This window comes from Mustela nigripes, chromosome 13, assembly GCF_022355385.1.
Source record: "Mustela nigripes isolate SB6536 chromosome 13, MUSNIG.SB6536, whole genome shotgun sequence".
NCBI classification, from domain to species: Eukaryota; Metazoa; Chordata; class Mammalia; order Carnivora; family Mustelidae; genus Mustela; species Mustela nigripes.
Genome location: NC_081569.1, coordinates 134898127 through 134915611, shown reverse-complemented (window position 1 = coordinate 134915611; position 17485 = coordinate 134898127). Strand labels below are relative to the sequence as shown.

General features: G+C 57.7%; 1 protein-coding gene across 7 annotated transcripts in view; it reads left to right on the top strand.

Moving 5' to 3' along the window:
- Positions 1-17485, top strand: part of PRIMA1 (proline rich membrane anchor 1) — a 60768-nt gene extending 43283 nt beyond the window's left edge. For 2 of the 7 annotated variants that reach the window (XM_059373871.1, XM_059373867.1), the window contains exons 4-5: positions 1379-1508; positions 6369-6534. In XM_059373871.1, the coding sequence (XP_059229854.1) occupies positions 1379-1508; positions 6369-6525 (287 nt within the window). In that variant the 3' untranslated portion in view covers positions 6526-6534. Of the gene's footprint in view, positions 1-1378; positions 1509-1677; positions 2200-6368; positions 6535-10930; positions 11102-13214; positions 14441-14634 lie in introns of those variants that run through there. The other 5 variants (XR_009399210.1, XR_009399209.1, XM_059373868.1 and 2 more) reach the window with 5 other exon arrangements.

Here is a 17485-nt window from a genome sequence, read left to right as displayed (position 1 = left end):
CTTCTTCCCGCAAAAGAAATTTGTGGATGAATCTCAAAAACATTTTGCTGAACAAAGGGAGCAAAAAAAATACACACTGCCTGGTTCCATTTTCTGACTTTCAAGAACACGCAAATCTAATCGATGATTTAAGAAAGCAGAGTAGTGGTGGCCTGTGGGCAGGGATTGACTAGAAGGAGGCCCGGGGGAAGTTTCTGGGCTGATGGAAATATTCTGTGCCATGACAGCGGTGTGGCTCAGGCTCGCGGACGTATTTGTCAAAGCTGATCTGACCACACACTTCCGATGGGTGAGAGTCCCCTGTGGGATTTACACCTCGATGATTACGGCAACAACAACATCCATGACAAAAATGACGATGGGGATGAAGCCATCCGTGGTATCCTTGCGAGATCATTCATTTATTCCCCACGTGTTGTGGCGCCCCTGGAGGTGTCTGTTATTCAGGGCACACAGAGTCTGGGGCATGGTTTGGATCCTTTACATACAATCACTGGTCTTGAAGACGTGTCCAGAGCTAGTAGGTGTCTATCTGTCCATCCATCTGTCCTCACTTGCTCACCAGCCCCTCTCCCTTTCCCTTTCTCCCGCTTCTCCCTTCTTCTTTTTCTCTTGCTTCTCCGCCCCCCCCCCCAAATTTCTTTTGCAATTTGTGGCACCTGTCTCCAGTTGTGTCCGGACCTTTCAGAGCCTCTGGGATGAGGCAGTGTGATGTCTCTGCTTTTCTCAGAAGAGTGAAGCAGGGGGAGGACAGGTTCATCTCCCAGAGACTCCATGGATTGAGTAATGACCAAAAGGCCCAGTGGCATCCAGGGTCAGATGCTTTGTCAGTGACAGACTTTTCCAGATTTTGGCCACCCGTCCACCTGCCTGAGCCAGCTGCGGAGGCAGCTGCGGGTCCTCACTGCATGGGCCACATCCAAGAAGGGACAGAGCCTGCCTCTTAGAAGGAATCGGCTTCCCACACTTTCTCTCCTTCCTCCTGCCCGGTGCGTCCTGGGAGCCCTGCTCCCCACCCCCACCCTGGGAGGAAGTGGATTTAATGCCTCAACTGAGAGAATGAGATGTTCTGTTATTTTTCATGGGAAATTAAACCTGACCCTGCTGTCAGTTAGCTCATGCCAAGGGAGGATGGATGGCCCGGGCCTCGGCGCTTCACCCCTGCTCGGAGCACGTGTCTGGCCGGGGACCAGCCATGATGTCACCTGCCGGCGGGGTGGGGGTGGAGACGGCGGGACAGGTCCCAGAGCCTTCATCCTGGAAAGGAGGGATGAGGGGGAGGCCACACCCTTCGTGTCACCCACAACGGTCCCTCTCTGACGCAGCCGCCACCTGCTCCTCCCACCCCAGGGAGATTCAGCATGTTACTGTCTTTCAGCCCCCAACTCTACCTCGTGCCCCGCGGAGGAAAGCTGGTGGTCGGGGCTGGCCATCGTCATCGCGGTATGTTGCGCTTCCCTGGTGTTTCTCACCGTGCTCGTCATCATTTGCTACAAAGCCATCAAAAGGTGAGTGCTCACAGGGCTCTGAGCCTGGAGGGGGCTCTGCCCGGGCCGGGGGCCACTCTGTCCACCCCTACATGTTTCTTCAAGCCCTGAACATTGTTAAGCATTTAATAAGCAGAAAAAATATATAGTGAATGCCTGTCTATCTATCTATCTATCTATCTATCTATAGTGACCCCACCTGGAAATAACAGGCCCTGCCTTGGGGACCTCACTCCAGGCGCCTAGGACCCGGGAGTCTGCATATCCTTGCAAGGTTGGGGATGGAGCCACCGGAGAGAGGCGCCATATTGGTTTGGCTTCTAAATGCAGACACCGGTTCAAAACAAAAAAGGACCAACTCACTCTGCCTTTCAAAAATGATCACCAGTCACTACCCGCCTTGTAGAGCCGGGGTCTGCAGCTGAGTGTGGCTGCCTTTGGGGTCTGAGGAGGTTTAAGCTGTATCTGGGGCCCCTAAGTCTGGTAGAATGGGCCGTGGGGTGAACGCCTCCTGCCCCCACAGGAATGACGGCATAGCACCTCCCCCGTAGGTCCCCTGACCTCCAGGCTGCCCGGCCTCCAAAAAATGTCCCCTCACCCCAGCTTCCCCAGAACTCGGGGGAAGATAGTGTCAAAAGACAAACAAAAATGTTGCAAAACACCTAAAGGTCCTAGGCATTGTTCATTATATTTCTAATAAAGGTTTTGAAATTTCCCAGAGGCCCAAAGTTAGGGGGTCTCTATTAAGAACAATCCTAACATCTAAACTATTTCACTTTATCCTTTTGATTCATTGTTCTATGTGATTTCACTTGAATGATTCAAAAGCAGAAAGAGTAAAATATCAGGTTAAAAGTCTGACAACGAGGCGCGGAGGGGGACCGGCCAGATGGCAAGACATGAGGAGGACAGGGCCCAGGCACAGCAGCTCCAGGTAGACCGGCCAAGCCCTGGGGATCTCCGTCCGGGCCAAGAGCCCCTTCCACCCCCTGCTCTCAAGCTGCCAGATAATGTCCAAAAACCATGACAAGCCGCAAGGGAGTAGCTGTGGCCCAGCGTCTCCAGCAAGTGGGGGAGGGGCGGGGGGCTCCTGGGCCCCCTAACATTCCCTTCGTTCATCTTTGTCGCACCTTTTTCCAATCTGCTGCATTTTACAGACGAGGAACCACGTTCAAAGGGGGTGAAGGGAACTGCCCAGGATGGTACAACCAGGGAACAGTGGACTCCAGACTTGAACATGACTCCAAAGCCCAGCCCTGACCGTGCCTCTGTATCACTCGTACTGACCGAAGAATAGACCTCATTAGTCCGGGCTGCCCTTCCTCAAGGGCACCCGGGTACCTGGGGCATGGCTGTGCTCCTTAGAGGATAGGAGGATGCAGACAGAAAGGCCCGAGTCTTCCAGACCCTGCAGTTCAGGGGGAGGCCTGGCCTTGGAAACCAAAGTAGATGCATTGGAAGACTCCCCGGGGACACAGCCAGTCTGATTCCCAGGTGGCTCACGGGCACCTACTGTGTGTCGGGCTCTCTGAGAACAGAGACAGATAAGATTCAGACTGTGCCTGTGGCAGCTCACCTGACTGAAGGGCGGTGGGGGGTAGATACGCACATGACCATGACCGCAGTACAAGGCGGGTGGTGGAGGCTATGGGGGGCTTGCTGGCAGCCTGTGGCAGTGCCCAGAAGAGTCATGGCTAACTCGGATCCAGATGATAGAGCATTTGAGCTGAGAGCCTGCTGCTGTGGGAGGACACTTTTGAGAAGCAGAGCAGGGAGGCTTTCCAGACCAAGGCACCTGTGTGAGCCGAGGCGCCAGGACACCAGGAAGCTCTAGGGCTGTGGGAGATGAGGTTGGAGGGTGTGCCTGATGGGGGAGGGGCTTGGCCCGCCAAGGCGAGCAGCTTGCTGGGACTTGGAAGGCAAAGGGAGCTACTGGAGGTTTGCCAGGAAGGGCATCCATGACTCACCAGTAGCCCTGCTAGGGAGGGGGCCACTGTCCCACTGGCCTTCCCCTCAGAGACAGGCAGCATTCTCAGGCCACTTCCCTGTCTGCCCCAAACTTCTGAAGAAACGTGCTGTCTGTTCCAACATCAGGAGGGCAAGAGGAGAGCTAACTCACATTACTAGCTGACTGTGGCCGTGGTGGGCTTGGTTTCAGCGGAGCTGGGGGTCTCCCAGGAGGGCGTGGGGGGGTGCACCTTCACCTCCCCTCAGAGCAGCCTTAGGGGCCTCCTGTCTGCGCTCTGTCCCCTTGCACAGGCTCTGAGCTCTTGGTTCCGGGATCTGTCAATGGCCTGGAAAGACACAGAACTCAGGCCCCATGGTTCAGTGGATCCCTTCCAGGGATGTGGGCGAAGCTCATTTCCAGAGGTGTGGGCGGGGCTTCCTCCAGGAGTGTGGGCGGGGCTCCTTCGCTGGGTGTGGGCGTGGCTCCCATGGGGGGGTGTGGGGGGGGCTTCCTCCAGGAGTTCGGGCTGGTCCTGGGAATAAAGGGGGTGGTTGAAGCACTCCAGGACCAGTAGCAGTGGGGGCCATCAGCGCCCTGAGGACCAGGGCAAGGGGAGGAAATGGTGCCACAGGAACTAGAGAGCCTAGAGAGCCTGAGGAGACTCAAGAGGGGCCGCTTAGCAGGAGCTGTGGTTGGAACAGATGGAGATGGGCCCCCCAAACAGGAAAGGTAGGGGAGACACAGCCCACCCTCTCCACCCTCCCTCGTCTCCTGAGGGTGCCTCTCACTGGCCAAACCTGAGGAACAGGGGCGCCCAGGACACGCAGTGGTAGGCGTCAGCCTCCCAGGGCACAGGGCAGGGGGAGGACGGAGTGGGTGCTGGGGGCAGATGTAGAGACGAGGACCCCGAGCACGGTGTCCGCTCCGCCACAGCCCCTCGCCGGCCCCGGCACAGGGGAAGAAGACCCAGCCCTCAGCATCCCAGCCCACGAGGACAGACTGTGACTGGAAGGGGCTCATTCAAGGTCAAGTGGAGGCAGAAACAGAGGTCAGCACTCCCAGAGCTGGCCTGAAAGAAGGCCTGTGTGGGAGAGGCTTAACCCCTCGGGGGAGGGAGAAGGGGGCAGCCCAAGTTAGAGCTGTGTCGGGGAGCAGATGGCCCCTGCCGCTGCCCGGGCTGACCTCTGCCGGGGGCGGTAAGAGATAGCATCTTGCCAGCCAGCTGTCTGTCTGCATTTGTCTCCAGAGTCAATGGAGGATTTCTTGCTCACGGCCAATTCTTTTTGGTTAATAATTCATTTGAAACATGCCTCTTCTCTCAGGAAACAAAAGCATTTCATGTCACTGTAAAACCATTAAAAGGAAAAGTCAGTGATAAACCCGGGTCTTTTTTTAACTCTCACAGCCTGGAGTCCTAGGGGAGGATTTCCGAGAGATCCTTGTGAATGGCCCCAACACAGCCTTTGGGAGCCAGATTGCTGGGAGGATGGTTCTAGAACCAGTGGGGTAGCAAGGTGGCTCTGGAGACGCCAGCTTGGCTTGGCTTGGCATCAGGGATGCAGGCTGCAGGGTCCACAGGCCTCCACAGGAAAGGGAGGAGGCAGGAGCAGGTGCAGAAGATGTACCCTGCGGTGCTCTCACTGGCCATGACCTTGGGAGGTGGGGTCAAACCAGCACTTCCTCTTCACAGACTCAGTGAATCAAACTGCAGCCTGTGAGTCAGCAAATGCACCCAGAGTCCCAGCTCTGAACTGGGTGATTGTGGTGCCCTGGGGTTCGGGGGTGCTCTAAAGCGGGGAGCCCAAGAAGGGGCATCTCCCCCAGACCCAGGGCCCTGAGAGGTTTCTTGGAAGGGGAAGGGAGTTCATCAGACCAAGGGTCTCAGAAGGGGAGCTGCTCACCCTGGGACTAGCTCATGCAGTGGCTCCCAGGTCCCCTGCCAATGACCCCAAACTCTGCCGGATACCCGGCCATGGGAACCCACACAGCTCACCCTTCAGTGGCCTCCTTGCCATAAGCATGCCATGAGCAGCTTCTTTTTTTCCTTTTAAGATTTGTTTATTTGAGAGAGAGTCCCAAGCAGACTCCGAGCTGAGCATTGAGCCTGATGTGGGGTTAGATCCCAAGACCCCGAGATCATGACCTGAGCTGAAACCAAGGGTCAGCCTGAAGGGCATTGTGCCCTTCAGGCTCCTTTATTCCCAGCTGCAAGGGTGATGGAGCCCCAGAGCCTTTGGGTGCTCTGTACCCTCGTGCCTCCCCTCAGGCCTCCTCCCCGCCCCCAGGTCTGGCATGCACATGGCCTCAGACAGCCTGGAGTTGTTCCAAGAACCAGGACTGGGAGTCCAGACCTCCGAGCTCTGTCCTCAGCTGCCTCCCAGCTCAGTGAGGGACACTGCCTTCCCCTGTTTCCTTACCCGGAATACGAGGGTCCTCTTAGTCTCTGCCAGCTCCTGAGCCTCTGTTTCCATCCCTAGATGGCCAGGGGACAGCCAGTAGGACATTTCACTGCTCAGAGGTATAAATGCTGACGGAAATGCTTGCCAAGGTCTAGGTCAGGCAGTGGGGCTGTGCTTGGCATGGGGGATCCCGTCGTGGGTGCTTTGGGCACAGTCCCTGCCCTCGAGACGCACACCTCGTAGCGGGGAGCAGTCGGTGTTGAACAGACCACCCTCGGGAGAAGAGTGTCCAGAGGGACAATCCAGGGGAAATAATGGAAAGCAGACACAAGGAAAGAAGATGTTGGTCCGGGACAGGGAGGAGACCTCCAACAAGCAGTGATTGGTGGGAGTCACCAAGACAAAAGGCCAGGACACAGGGAGGAGGCCCAAGCCTCAGAGCCCTGCCAGGTTGGCGGGAGGAAGATCACAGGCCCATGGACTCTGTCCTGGGGCACGTTTGCACCTTCTCTGACAGCCACCTCGTTCATGCAGAGAACACTTGTGCTGCAGAGAGATGACGCCCATCCCCACCAGGCCCCCTGCCGTGAGTCACCCCCGCACCCCAGGCGCACCAAGAGCACCTTTCCTCCTCCTCTGGCCATCTGTGCGTGGCACGGACCTTCACCTTCTGCCATCGATTTGCCATTAAGCCTCTTGATGGCCGTCTCACTCTGATTTACAAGGTACTGGCAGACAGGAGATAAGAGGCTGCAAATGGGCTGTGGCCAGTCCCGCAAACTGTTGCTTGCAGGCGGGGGGCAAGCGTGCTGCTTGTGAGAATGAGCTCTGTTCCGAGCGTGCCCGGGCACACACACTGTCGCCGGGCCTTGGTGCTCCTCGGCTTGGACTTCAAACACGTATGGAGCGCCTACTGTATGCTGGGGACTAGACTAGGTGCGAGGGATAGAGACACACAGGAGAAGACCTCACCCCTTCCCTAGTGGGGTACGTGGATTATATAACACATACCCGTGCGCGCGCACGTACCTGGATGGCTCAGTCCGGTAGGCGTCTACCTTCGGGTCAGGTCCCCATTCCGGGGTCTTTGGATCAAGCCCTGCATCCCACTTCTGGCTGAGCGGGGAGTTCGCTTCTCTCCCTCCATCCACCCCCCACCCCACGCCCCGGCTCAGGCTCTCTCTCACTCTCTCTCTCAAAATAAGTAAAATCTTTTTTTAAAAATAGCTGCTACGCAAATAAATAAATAAGGTGCTTTTAAAACCTGAGTGCTACGAAGGAGGGTGGAAATCCAAGAGAACTGGGGAAAGAGAGGAGGTTGGGAGAGGGGGTGCTCCCGCACCCCAAGAGTCAGGAGTGCCGTGCCTGCCTCCTGACATGGCTTTATGTTTGGAAAGAAAGGTTAGGGCTTCCTACATCCACAACCACCTTTTAAAATTTTTATCGAGGTAATACACACACGTGGTTCAAAACATCAAACATGCTACAAGCCTGTTAAGAAAGACAGGAGTCCCCCGGCTGTCCCCCTCTCTCCCTGCAGCCACATTCTTGGGAGACAGGGCTTCTGGGTGTCAGCGGTTCTGCTCTTTCTCTCCATGCTCTGAGCGATGTGTGTATGACTGAGGGTTTTCTTCCCATTTCGCACCTTATCTGTTGACTTTCCAAGAAGAGAGGCTCAGCAGCCTCCCACGGCCCACAGATGCATAGAACACCGCCCCGTCCCTGTCCCCCTCCCCTGTGCACAGGGGCCTCCCCGGTGGGGGTCATGACGAGCGGCTGCCTTAGCACAACAGCGTACTGTCTGCAGCCCAGTCCCCTCATGTGCAGCCGGGTGCTTGCTGCCCTGGAGTCAGCGACACCTCCTCTCCCTGGGCGCTGCTACCTCAGGTGATCCATCCCGAGGTGCCGGGTCTGCCTGGAGGACCAAGGAGTGGGGGAAGTGACTTTCCTATGGGATCTGAGCCAGAAGGAGTCAGACCGTCTGTGTCACGGGAGCAAACTTGAGTCCCGGCCAGGGAAGAGAGTTGGCTGGGGTTCCAGCCCCCCTTGGTGTTCCTCGAGCTCGCAGGGAGCTCCCTCGAGCCACACGCTGCTGCTGTTCCTCTCCCAGCTCAGCCCTTCCTGCTCCTCACTCGGGCCCCAGTTCGAACGCCACCTCCCCTGACAGCATCGCAGGCCACCCTAGATCCTTCTTCCCTGCCCCCGCCCTGCAGCTGGACCTTTCCGATTTACGTTTCTGCTTTCTGCTCTAGGCAGGTTAGTGTTGGTGTTTATGCGTGCATGTGCCCCCGCATGTGTGTGAGGACCTTGTGCACGAGCACGTGCACACTTGCACACACATCAGAGCAGGGAGCCGTCGTCTTGTCTCCCTCATCTCGCTCCCCTGTGGTGCGTAGTCACTCTTCCATGACCTTCTGTGGCTTGAATGGAGGCTTGTTGACACAGACTTGCCAGATTCTTACTTCTATCTATTTGTTTATTTATTTAAGAGAGCGTGAGCTGGGGCGGAGGGGCGGGGCAGAAGGAGAGAGAATCCTAAGCAGACTCCCCGCTGAGCACAGAGTTGGGGGGGGTTGATTTCCCAGGGGGTTGAAATCGAGAGTTGGATGCTTAACTGACTGAGCCACCCTGGGGCCCCCAGATCCTACCTTTTAGATTAGCAAACACTATGGAGAATTTCAGTGGACTCCGTTTTTTTTCTCTCCGCCTGGGTAAGGGAGGTAGAATCTGCTTTACCACGAGACAGCAGGGGTTTTAATTGCTTGGCCCCTCCCCTCTGCAGGGTTGGTCTTCCTCCCCCCTCTGCCAGCTCTGCTCCCCTCCCTCCAAGCCCCAGTAGTGCCTTTTGTCTTCTTGCTGTCCTCTGGCTGGGAGCTGGCGCGCGTGCGCAGTGACTCAGCGCCCCCTCCCCATGCCCTGAGTGACCTGCCTCCCACCCGCTGGGCCTGACATACTCAGGCAGTTCTTCCCCCTGCCCTGGCCATCTGCCGCCTCCCCTTCCTCCCCGGCCCGGTGCACACACCACCAGCCCGGCCCTCTCCCCCTGGCCCCTGCAGGCCTGCACAGTCAGCATCAGAGCGGGTATGGAGGAAGACAAGACGAGGCAGGGCCCAGGGACTGGGGACAGGAGTGGAACATTCTCATCCAGCCGCATCTCGCATGAACTTCCGGAAGCGAGACATTCACCTTGAAGGCACCTCGGATCCCGGGGGTCTGGAGTCCGGAGCTCTGTCTGCCAAAATCTCTTGGGCCGGCGGGGCCCATTGCAGTGACTGGACACCGGGGTCCCAGCCGTTCCCATCTGTCACTGCTCCCTGCTGCCCCTGTACATTCCTGTAACAACAGCACCCCCAGGCGCCAAATCCAGCCTCTCTGGCTGGCCATCAAGAACACCACGTCTGACTGTACTGTGAGTTGAGTCAAAGCTCGTGTGCTTCGAGGAGGGACCACCTCCGCCGAGTGCTGCGCACAGATACGTGACCGTGACCGCTCGGAGACCCTCTTACCTCCTTCGGGACCTCGGCTGGATTCGGGCAGTGGAGTTTTGGGCTTTGTTGCAGGACCAAGACTCAGTCTTCCAACTCCGGAGCTGGTGGTCTTTCCTCTGGGGCCCACCGTCACCCTCCAGGTGGCCCAGGGCTTGCTTTTCCCCAATGGTGGGGTCAACACCCAGGCTTCTCTGGAGTCCCCCAGGCAACGGTATCTCTCGTCCTTATCACTTGCACAGTCCGCCCTCCGAGGAGAGGAGATGGGGCCCGGAAGGGGCAAGGACCCTGTGTGTCCCCATCTGCCTGGGGCCGAGATGCTCATTTGGGCTCATTTATGCCCCTTCGCCCTGCCACCAACAGGAGACCCACCTGCTGTTATGGGAGATCGAGGTCCTGATGGTGGGAAGCAGGCAGCAGCGGTTAGCAGCTTTGTACGGTGGGGGTGGGTGGGCAGGAGGGGGCCATGTGGCGCTGAAGCCAGTCATGGCCAGAAAGGCAGGCAGACAGGGCACGCTCGGCACTCATGGATGGGAGAGCCAGAGGGGTCCATGCTTCTCGGGACCCTTTTGACTCCAGGAAGCTCCATCCCTCCCTGAATTCCTCTCTGTAGACTTGCTGGCTGGAGCTTGTGGGACCGGACGAGGGGTAAGGCAGGAGTTCTCGATTTAAGGAGTCCTCGGATGGCTCCGCACCACCCTTGGAGTGAGAACCAAATGCCCAGCCCTCCTGGCTGGGTCGCAGGGGTGAGCACCAGCCTGTGGGCCTCATCGTCACTTGCCTTCGGCTCGCTCAGCCAGACATGGTTAATCAAGAAAGCCCCGGGGAGGTGGTCCAACCCGGGGCTCGGTCGGAGGGTGAGGACACCCGCCAGCTGCACGCTGGACTCACCTTCACACAGGGGAGGAGGGGAGGAGACGTGCTGGGTTAGAAGTGAGGCCGCTGCTTCTTAGGGTCAGCAGCTACCCTGGGTGGCTCGTGAAGGCTTTCTCTGGCTTCTTGACCCAGGTTTGGAGAAGCCTGCGGGCGACAAGGCATCTCATCGTGGAAGGGGGTGTGTGTGTGTGAAGGGTGTGAGTGGGTATGAGTGTATGGGCACTCTCGTATGTGTACGTATGTGTGTAGGGGTTGGGGGTGTGTATGCAGGTGGGGTGGGTTTGTCTGAGCGTGCGCTTCGGGGATCCGTGCAGGGGAGGATGGATGCTTTCAGAAGAAGGAGTCAGAACCTCTAAACCTCATGGGAAACAGACTCTCCCTTGGGGTGCGTGAGACAAGGAGCGAGCTGGCAGCCCTCCGTTGTTGGGCTCCTCCAAGCTGTCTTTGTCCCCAGCTCCTCCAGCAGAGCAACTGGCTGGTGGTGGGACGTGTCATATCACTGTCAGCAGGACCCTGGAGGGGCACCTGGGTCCCGGGCCTCCCTGCCCAGGCCGGCCGTGCTGGCGGTCGCGTCTTCTGCAGAGGCCATGGCTCATGGCGGTGCCCAGGGGCTGCTGCTGCCCGGCCCAGGGCAAGGGGACGAAGGGGGTCTCAGAGTGGAGGACCCCCCCTCTGCCAGGCAGGAATCCTGGGCACGGCCAAGGAAAAGCTCACTCCCCTTTTTCTTGGTTTTAGGAACCAGGCCTTGTAGGGCATCATCTGTGGCCATGCCTTCCTGCACCAGGGTGCAGATGGCCTTCTTTGGCTTAGCGGGACCAGCCCTGGCTGGCTCAGGGCGCTGCAGACCCAGGCTGGGTTGTAGTGAGCCTCTCTGGCATTTCCGGAGCCCCACGGGGCACCCACTAGGTAGGAGGTCTATGCCGATGGGAGAGCGCTGGCTGCTGCTAATCCCCTCCCCCTGCCTGGGACAGTTCCCCGCTGCCAGCTTTCCAACCGACCGCAGTACTGAGAGCTAACAAACACTTATGGAGCCCTTACTGTATGCCAGGTGCCCATCTAAGTGCTTAACCACATTAACGTATTTCATCCTCCTCACAAGCCTATAAAATGGACACCATTCTTGTGCCCATTTTGTAGACCAGGAAACTGAGGCAGGGAAGGGTTAAGTGGCTTGCCCAAGATCACACAGCTGGAAGTGGTGGGCCTGGGTTTACTGAGCTAGGATATCCCAGTGCTGGGGCAGCGTCACCCTGAAGTCCCCTGCTAGAGGAAGGACAGTGCGAGAAGGCAAGGCAGAGCCATCTCCCGCTGTAGCTAAAACCCCAGAGTCCACTGGGCTTCTGTGCATCCCAGAAGGGCTTTGGGAGTGGGCTGGGGCAGCAGCCCAGAGGGTACAGTGGTTGAGGGCTCTGCGCTGGTGGAGGGGGGGAACAGACCAGGTCCACTTCTCAGGAGACTCCTTGGAACAGTGACTCCCCCACCCCGACCCGCCCCCCTTGCAGTGCCCAGACTCTTGGAATGCTCCTGGGGTGGGGGAGGGGGAGGGAGGCTGCGGCAGTCACAGGTGCCACTTCACTGGCTGAAGCCCGTGCCCCGACCCACTTTGTCCTTTCCTGCCTGGGAAGTGGCTGGGGCCATTGAGAAGGCTGTGGGGCTGTCGCCTTGCCTTGTCCTCAGTGTCCCTCCAGCCAGGCTTGCTTCCTGCCAGGCCCTCTCTGCCAACCTTTTCCTCCAAGGCTCTGGGGAACACAAAGAGGTCTCCTAGCCAGCAGCCTGGCTTTAGAAATTCCACCTTTTCTCTTGGCGGAAGAAATGATGCTGATTTCCTACCCTCATCCGAAACAGGCAGAAACTCTGTACCCTCCATGCCTTGCCCATTTCCGTGGGAGAGCCAGACCCTTTTCTTCATCTCTCCACGATCCACTCTGGAAAACCCTTCAGCCTCATCGCCCCTGAGCCGGACCTGCTCTGGTTGACTTTTTAGACCAAGCCCCAGATTGATCATTTATTGGGGAGAAAAGCAGTGTGGGGTGTGGGTTTGGGCTCCGAGATTTTTGTCTGTCCCTATTTCCTGGAACCCCGATTCCGATGTCCATCCTCCCCTTTGTAGATGGATGACAAAGGGAAGTGCACACCCAGCCCAATCCCCCAGGCCGTGCAAACTCAGAGTCGGGAACGAAGTCCACCCCGCGAAGTCAGAGCGGCTCGAAGCCCCTGGAAAGGGGTGGGTGGCGGCCCAGGGGAGAGAGGAAGGAGACCGAGGAGAAACAGGCCCAGGGACAGAGGCTGTCATTTCCACAAACCCATCACAAGCAAGGCAACTGTCTGACCCCTACAAACCTGGGGGTTCTGGAAAGTGTCCCTGAGCGCCTCCATTAATGGGGTTCTCGGGATGTGCTGAGTTCAAGCAAAATGAGAACTCTTGGAGGGCTCTTGAGAATTTTTGGAGTTCTCCAGGAGGAAGGTGGAGGATGGCCTTCCCGAGCTGACGGGAGCCCCCCATGTTGGGGGACAACGGCTGCTGGGAATGCTGACTTAATGGGAAGATGTCTGGACCAGGATATGGTAGGAGCAGGTGGTGGTCCAGGCCCTGACACCTGCCAGCTGGGGGGTCCTTGGGCAAGTCACAGCTCTCCTTAAGCATCAGTGTCCCCATGAAATGAATCCCTTAACCCCAGGCCTAGCTCCTTCTGGGGACCACTGTGAGAAGGGACAAGAAAGTCTGTAACCGAGAGTGCTTTGCACAAAGGGCGATGGGGCCCCAAGAAGAAGTGCTGGTTTGTAGCTCACATTTCTAGAAGCCACTGTGACTAAGCCTGACACCCAGAGGGAGTGCACTTTGGGTTTCTCTCTGGGTTTTGTGAGCTAACTCTCCTGCAAGACAATAGGGAACAGGTCATAGATGTGGTCTCAGGGTGTTGCCTCTGAGCAGGCCTGATAATCCCATCCATGGCACTACTGATAACCTCCCTTTACCCTGCCTCCCCTCAACTAATTCACCCAAGACTTCATCCCACAGGCACCCAGCTGGTCACCGAGTACCCGTCCTCTGCAGCCTGGGTTTGGGGAGGCTCTAGAGACGTTTGAGAAGGCCGAAGCAACCAATCGCCAGGCTTTCAAAGATGGCCAGGGACGTTCAATTTAGACAACACACAACAAAGGCCAGGTCAGGCTCAGCCCCAGACGTCGTGGGGACACAGGAGATGACTGAGCTTACGACCCCGTGGGCCTCAGAGTCCCCCAGGAGACAGCAGTATTGCAACATGGGATTGGGCTCCATGGCCTGCGTGGCCGAGAGAGGCTGAAGCCAGCAGGCCTAGCGCCGGGGGCTGCGCCCTCCTGAACCAGGCCGGAGAGCAGGTGGGCTTGGAGCCAGGCCAGAGAGTCGGACGGCCACTGCGGAACCCCGCGTGCGAGCAAGAGCCTTCTCAAAGCCTCCCTCCCAGCCTTCCTGAGCTGCGCACGGTTAAGAGAATAGGCTCTCGGGGTTAGACAGCTCTGGAATGAGCTTCAAGGGGCCCAACGTGAAGTGTTTGAGAAGCACTAGCGTGTGCTCAGCAACTTTGGCCATTCACCGCCACCACCTCTGCCACCATCAACACAACCACCATCACCGCCACTGCCATCACCAGGACTCCTGACAGCAGCAGCATCGCCATCGCCATTCCCATCACCACCACCAACACAACCGTAACCACCACCATCGTCACCACCATTATTACCACAACCACCAACCAACACGACCACCATTTCACCACCTTCTTTACCATCACCACCACCACCAACACAACCGTAACCACCACCATTGTCACCACCTTCATTACCAAAAACACCACCAACACAACCACCGTCACCTCCACCACCCACTCCACCATAACCACCACCTTCACCACCATCAGCACTTCGACCACCAACTCCACTCACGTTACTGTTCCCGCCACCTCAACCCCCCATCACTAGCACCAGGATCACCTTCACCACCATTGTCTTCATCACGTTTTCCCCGCTCCTCTGACCACATAGAGACCAGGCTGCAAAATCCAACCTCTGGCCCCTCTCCTCTTTTTACTCTGCACCCCCAAATATTCATCTTCACATCTGCTTGCTCGTAATCAAAGAGCTCGATCAAAGCCTGACAATGTCCTACTAGGCTGACTGTACATTCTCCATTCTCATTTGTCCGGAACAGTCCCAATTCACACCCGTTGTTCCTGCTTCCTTATTAAAAGTGCCCGTTTCCCTCTCTACCGTGCCCTGGTGTGCATGACTTGTGATGTGGTCACTTCGCTGAGACCACCTCCAGCTTCTGATCGGCCCCCACCAGGACCCGCAGCCCAAGGATGCTAACCCAGATCAGAGCCTGGTGGGTCCCCTGGAAGGACACGGTGCCCCCGCCCCAGTCACTGGTCATTCATGCCTGTCCCTGCCTCCCCTCCCAGGAAACCACTGAGAAAAGAGGAGAATGGCACCAGTGTTGCTGAGTATCCCATGACCTCCTCGCAGAGCAGCAAAGGGGTGGACGTGAACAGCGCCGTGGTGTGAGTCTGCAGACCCTGGACCCGCTGGCCAGAGGGGCACATTGGTGGCGCCAGTGGCATTAGTGGACCCGGGAAAGCAAGTGGACCCGAGCTGACGCTGGGCTTGTCCAGGAATTCCAAAGGAGAAACCATCCTCTACCCAGCCTTGACCCCGGTTACCTCACGAGCAAGGCAGCGCAGACACCGGGCTGAGCCAGGATCCCCTGTACGCAGCTCCTGGGGACAGCCCCACACCCCAGGCCCCGCATATCTCTTCTCTGTCTTGTCTTTGATTTCCTGTCTCCCGGCCGCGCTCTGACAAAGGCAGGGAGAGTCTGTCTGTCTGTCTGTCTGTGCTGGTCCAGGGAGGCATCCTGCTTTGGCCAAGAGAAGGCTGATCTGGGGCCACTCCCCTGCCAGAAAACCTGTCCACCTCCCCAGCAAGCCCGTCCACTTCTCCATTCACCGTGCGTCCCGACAGAAGCCATCGGCAGAGCCACGAGACGTCCCCTTCCAAAGGTGCTTCCCACACATCTGTCTGTCGCCGCATCTGTCACTCTCTTCAGTCTTCAGGGCCTGCCTCCTTCCTCCCCGTCGCACCCACATCCAGGGCCCCTGGCTCGGGACCCCTGCCCCCCTGCCACGGAGGGCTCTGAGCCCAGCCAGCAGAGGCCCCTCCTGGCAGCAGACAGAGGAGCTCTCTTAGTGTCTGACCCTTCAGGGGCAAAGCAGCTCATTGGGCACCAGGCCAAGGAGCCAGGAAGGACAGAGGCCCCTCCGCCCGTCCTCAGACTCATCCCGCAGCTGAGCCTCGCAGCACCTGCCGCGTGTGAGCCAGGCCCCGCCCTCATCCGGCGGAGGCCGCCACTGTGCCAAGCCCCTGTGGGCGCCCCGGGCTAGGCTGCCCCGACCTGGCTCTGGGTCCTCTGACAACCACCACCCCCCCACCCCCCGAAGGCCCTGACCAGGTACAGACCCTCTCCCGAGGGCCCCCGGCTCCCCCCCGCCACAGGAAGGTGGTGCCCTCCCAGTGCGCCCCTTCGAATGTCCCTTCCCAAGGTCTTGTGTTTAAAACATGCTGAAACCTCCGGAGCGGTTGGTGGATGAAGAGAAGGAAGAGGTTGGAAGGAGACGATCCTCTGGCCCTGGTAATCCTGGTCCACCCGCCTGTGTCCCAGGCGGCCACGGGCCCTGTGGGCACACGACTGACCCCGTGGAGACAGTGGCCTGTGGCTCGGCCTCCCCTGGCGGACCATGAGAACACCCCCGACCCCGTGGTTCCCTCACATCCCACACAGCTGCTCAGAAGGAACTGGACACATGTCATGGTCCTCCTCTCTCTGCACAGGGTCTTAGCTCAGTAGACCCTCTCCACCTTCCAGACCATCAAGCCATAATTCCCTGGAGAGTGTTTGGGCCATGGTGAGAATGTCCTATCCAGGTAAGCCTCACAGAAAACAAGTCCCCGTGCAGGCTGAACCTTGGAACTCCATCGTCCTGGAGCCCTTGTGCCCACGAAGTGGTCTGTGGTCCATTGTGTTTTGGAGGGCAGAGGGGAGAAAGTGAGTTTGCTGGGACCCTAACCCGGCTCCTCCCCGCAGGTCAGCAGGGACAGGCTGAGGACAGTCCCAGGCCCTCCCTGGGGTTCATTCTTCTTTTCAGTTTTCTTAGGTGTGAGGACCAGTTTTGGGTTTGGGTTTGGGTTTGGCTTCCCCTGCCTGCGTGAGCATGGCACCCTGCTGCCAGTGGCCATGGCCAGTGCCCCCAGCCAGTGGGCTCTGGGCAGTCCTCTCTGCCCATGCCTCCCACTCCCCCAAGGGATGCAGAGCTGGTGACAAGAACCCAGAGGGTGTGGGAGGCGCTTTCCCTCAGGATCTCCAGCCTCCCACTGAGTCCCCAGCTTATGCCCAGAGCAGATACCCAGGGAGGACCCCCGCCGCCAGCATGTGCCACCCTGGACTCAGGGCGGATGGGAAGGCCCCCTCTGTCGGAGGGGAAAATCCCAGCTAAGGGGCCATGGAGGGGTGGACGGCCAGCCTGGAGAGACATCAGGGAGGCAGGACATAGGCCTGCTTTGCACAATCCCACTTGTCCCACCTTTCCTGACCCTGGCTTCAACCTAGGGGGTTTTACAACTAGCCAAATCCTTCAGCCCCTGGCAAGCCCCCCCCCCCCCACCATGAGGAATCTTGACAACTACCCATGGTGCCCTGCGACCGGTGTCCCCTTCCCGGGGAACACAAGCGGAGCTCTGGGAAGAGCTAACATTTGTGCGTAAATTCCCCCAAATCGCATTTGTAAAGTCTCTCCTCGCTCAGTTAGTGAAAACAAGAGAAGAACAGAACTAGTTCTTAAAAAAGAGTCCACATGGAAGTCAACCCACCAAACCCAGAAGTGGCCGTTTGGAAACTCTCACACGTGGCAGCAAGGGAACCTCACTGGAGTTTTGGCTTAAGTGACAAAAAAAAAAAAAAAAAAAAAGAAAGAAAGAAAGAAAGAAAAAGAAAAAGGAAAGCAAGCACACGGCCTGGTATTTGAGCTCAGAACTTTCATTTAAGGAATGTATTTGCAGTCCGTTAACACAGACCACTCCTCAGACTAGCCCAAACTCTGAGGTTGAGAACGAAATGCACATTTCTTCTCCGCCTTTTCTCAAATAGATATTTTTTAACTGTCTCTTAGTCGAGCCCAACTTAGAACGGCCTATAGAATCTCCCAGAGTTTTTAGGTGTTCCTTAGAAGCTTCCAAAGCAAGTTTTGGAAGGAAGACTAA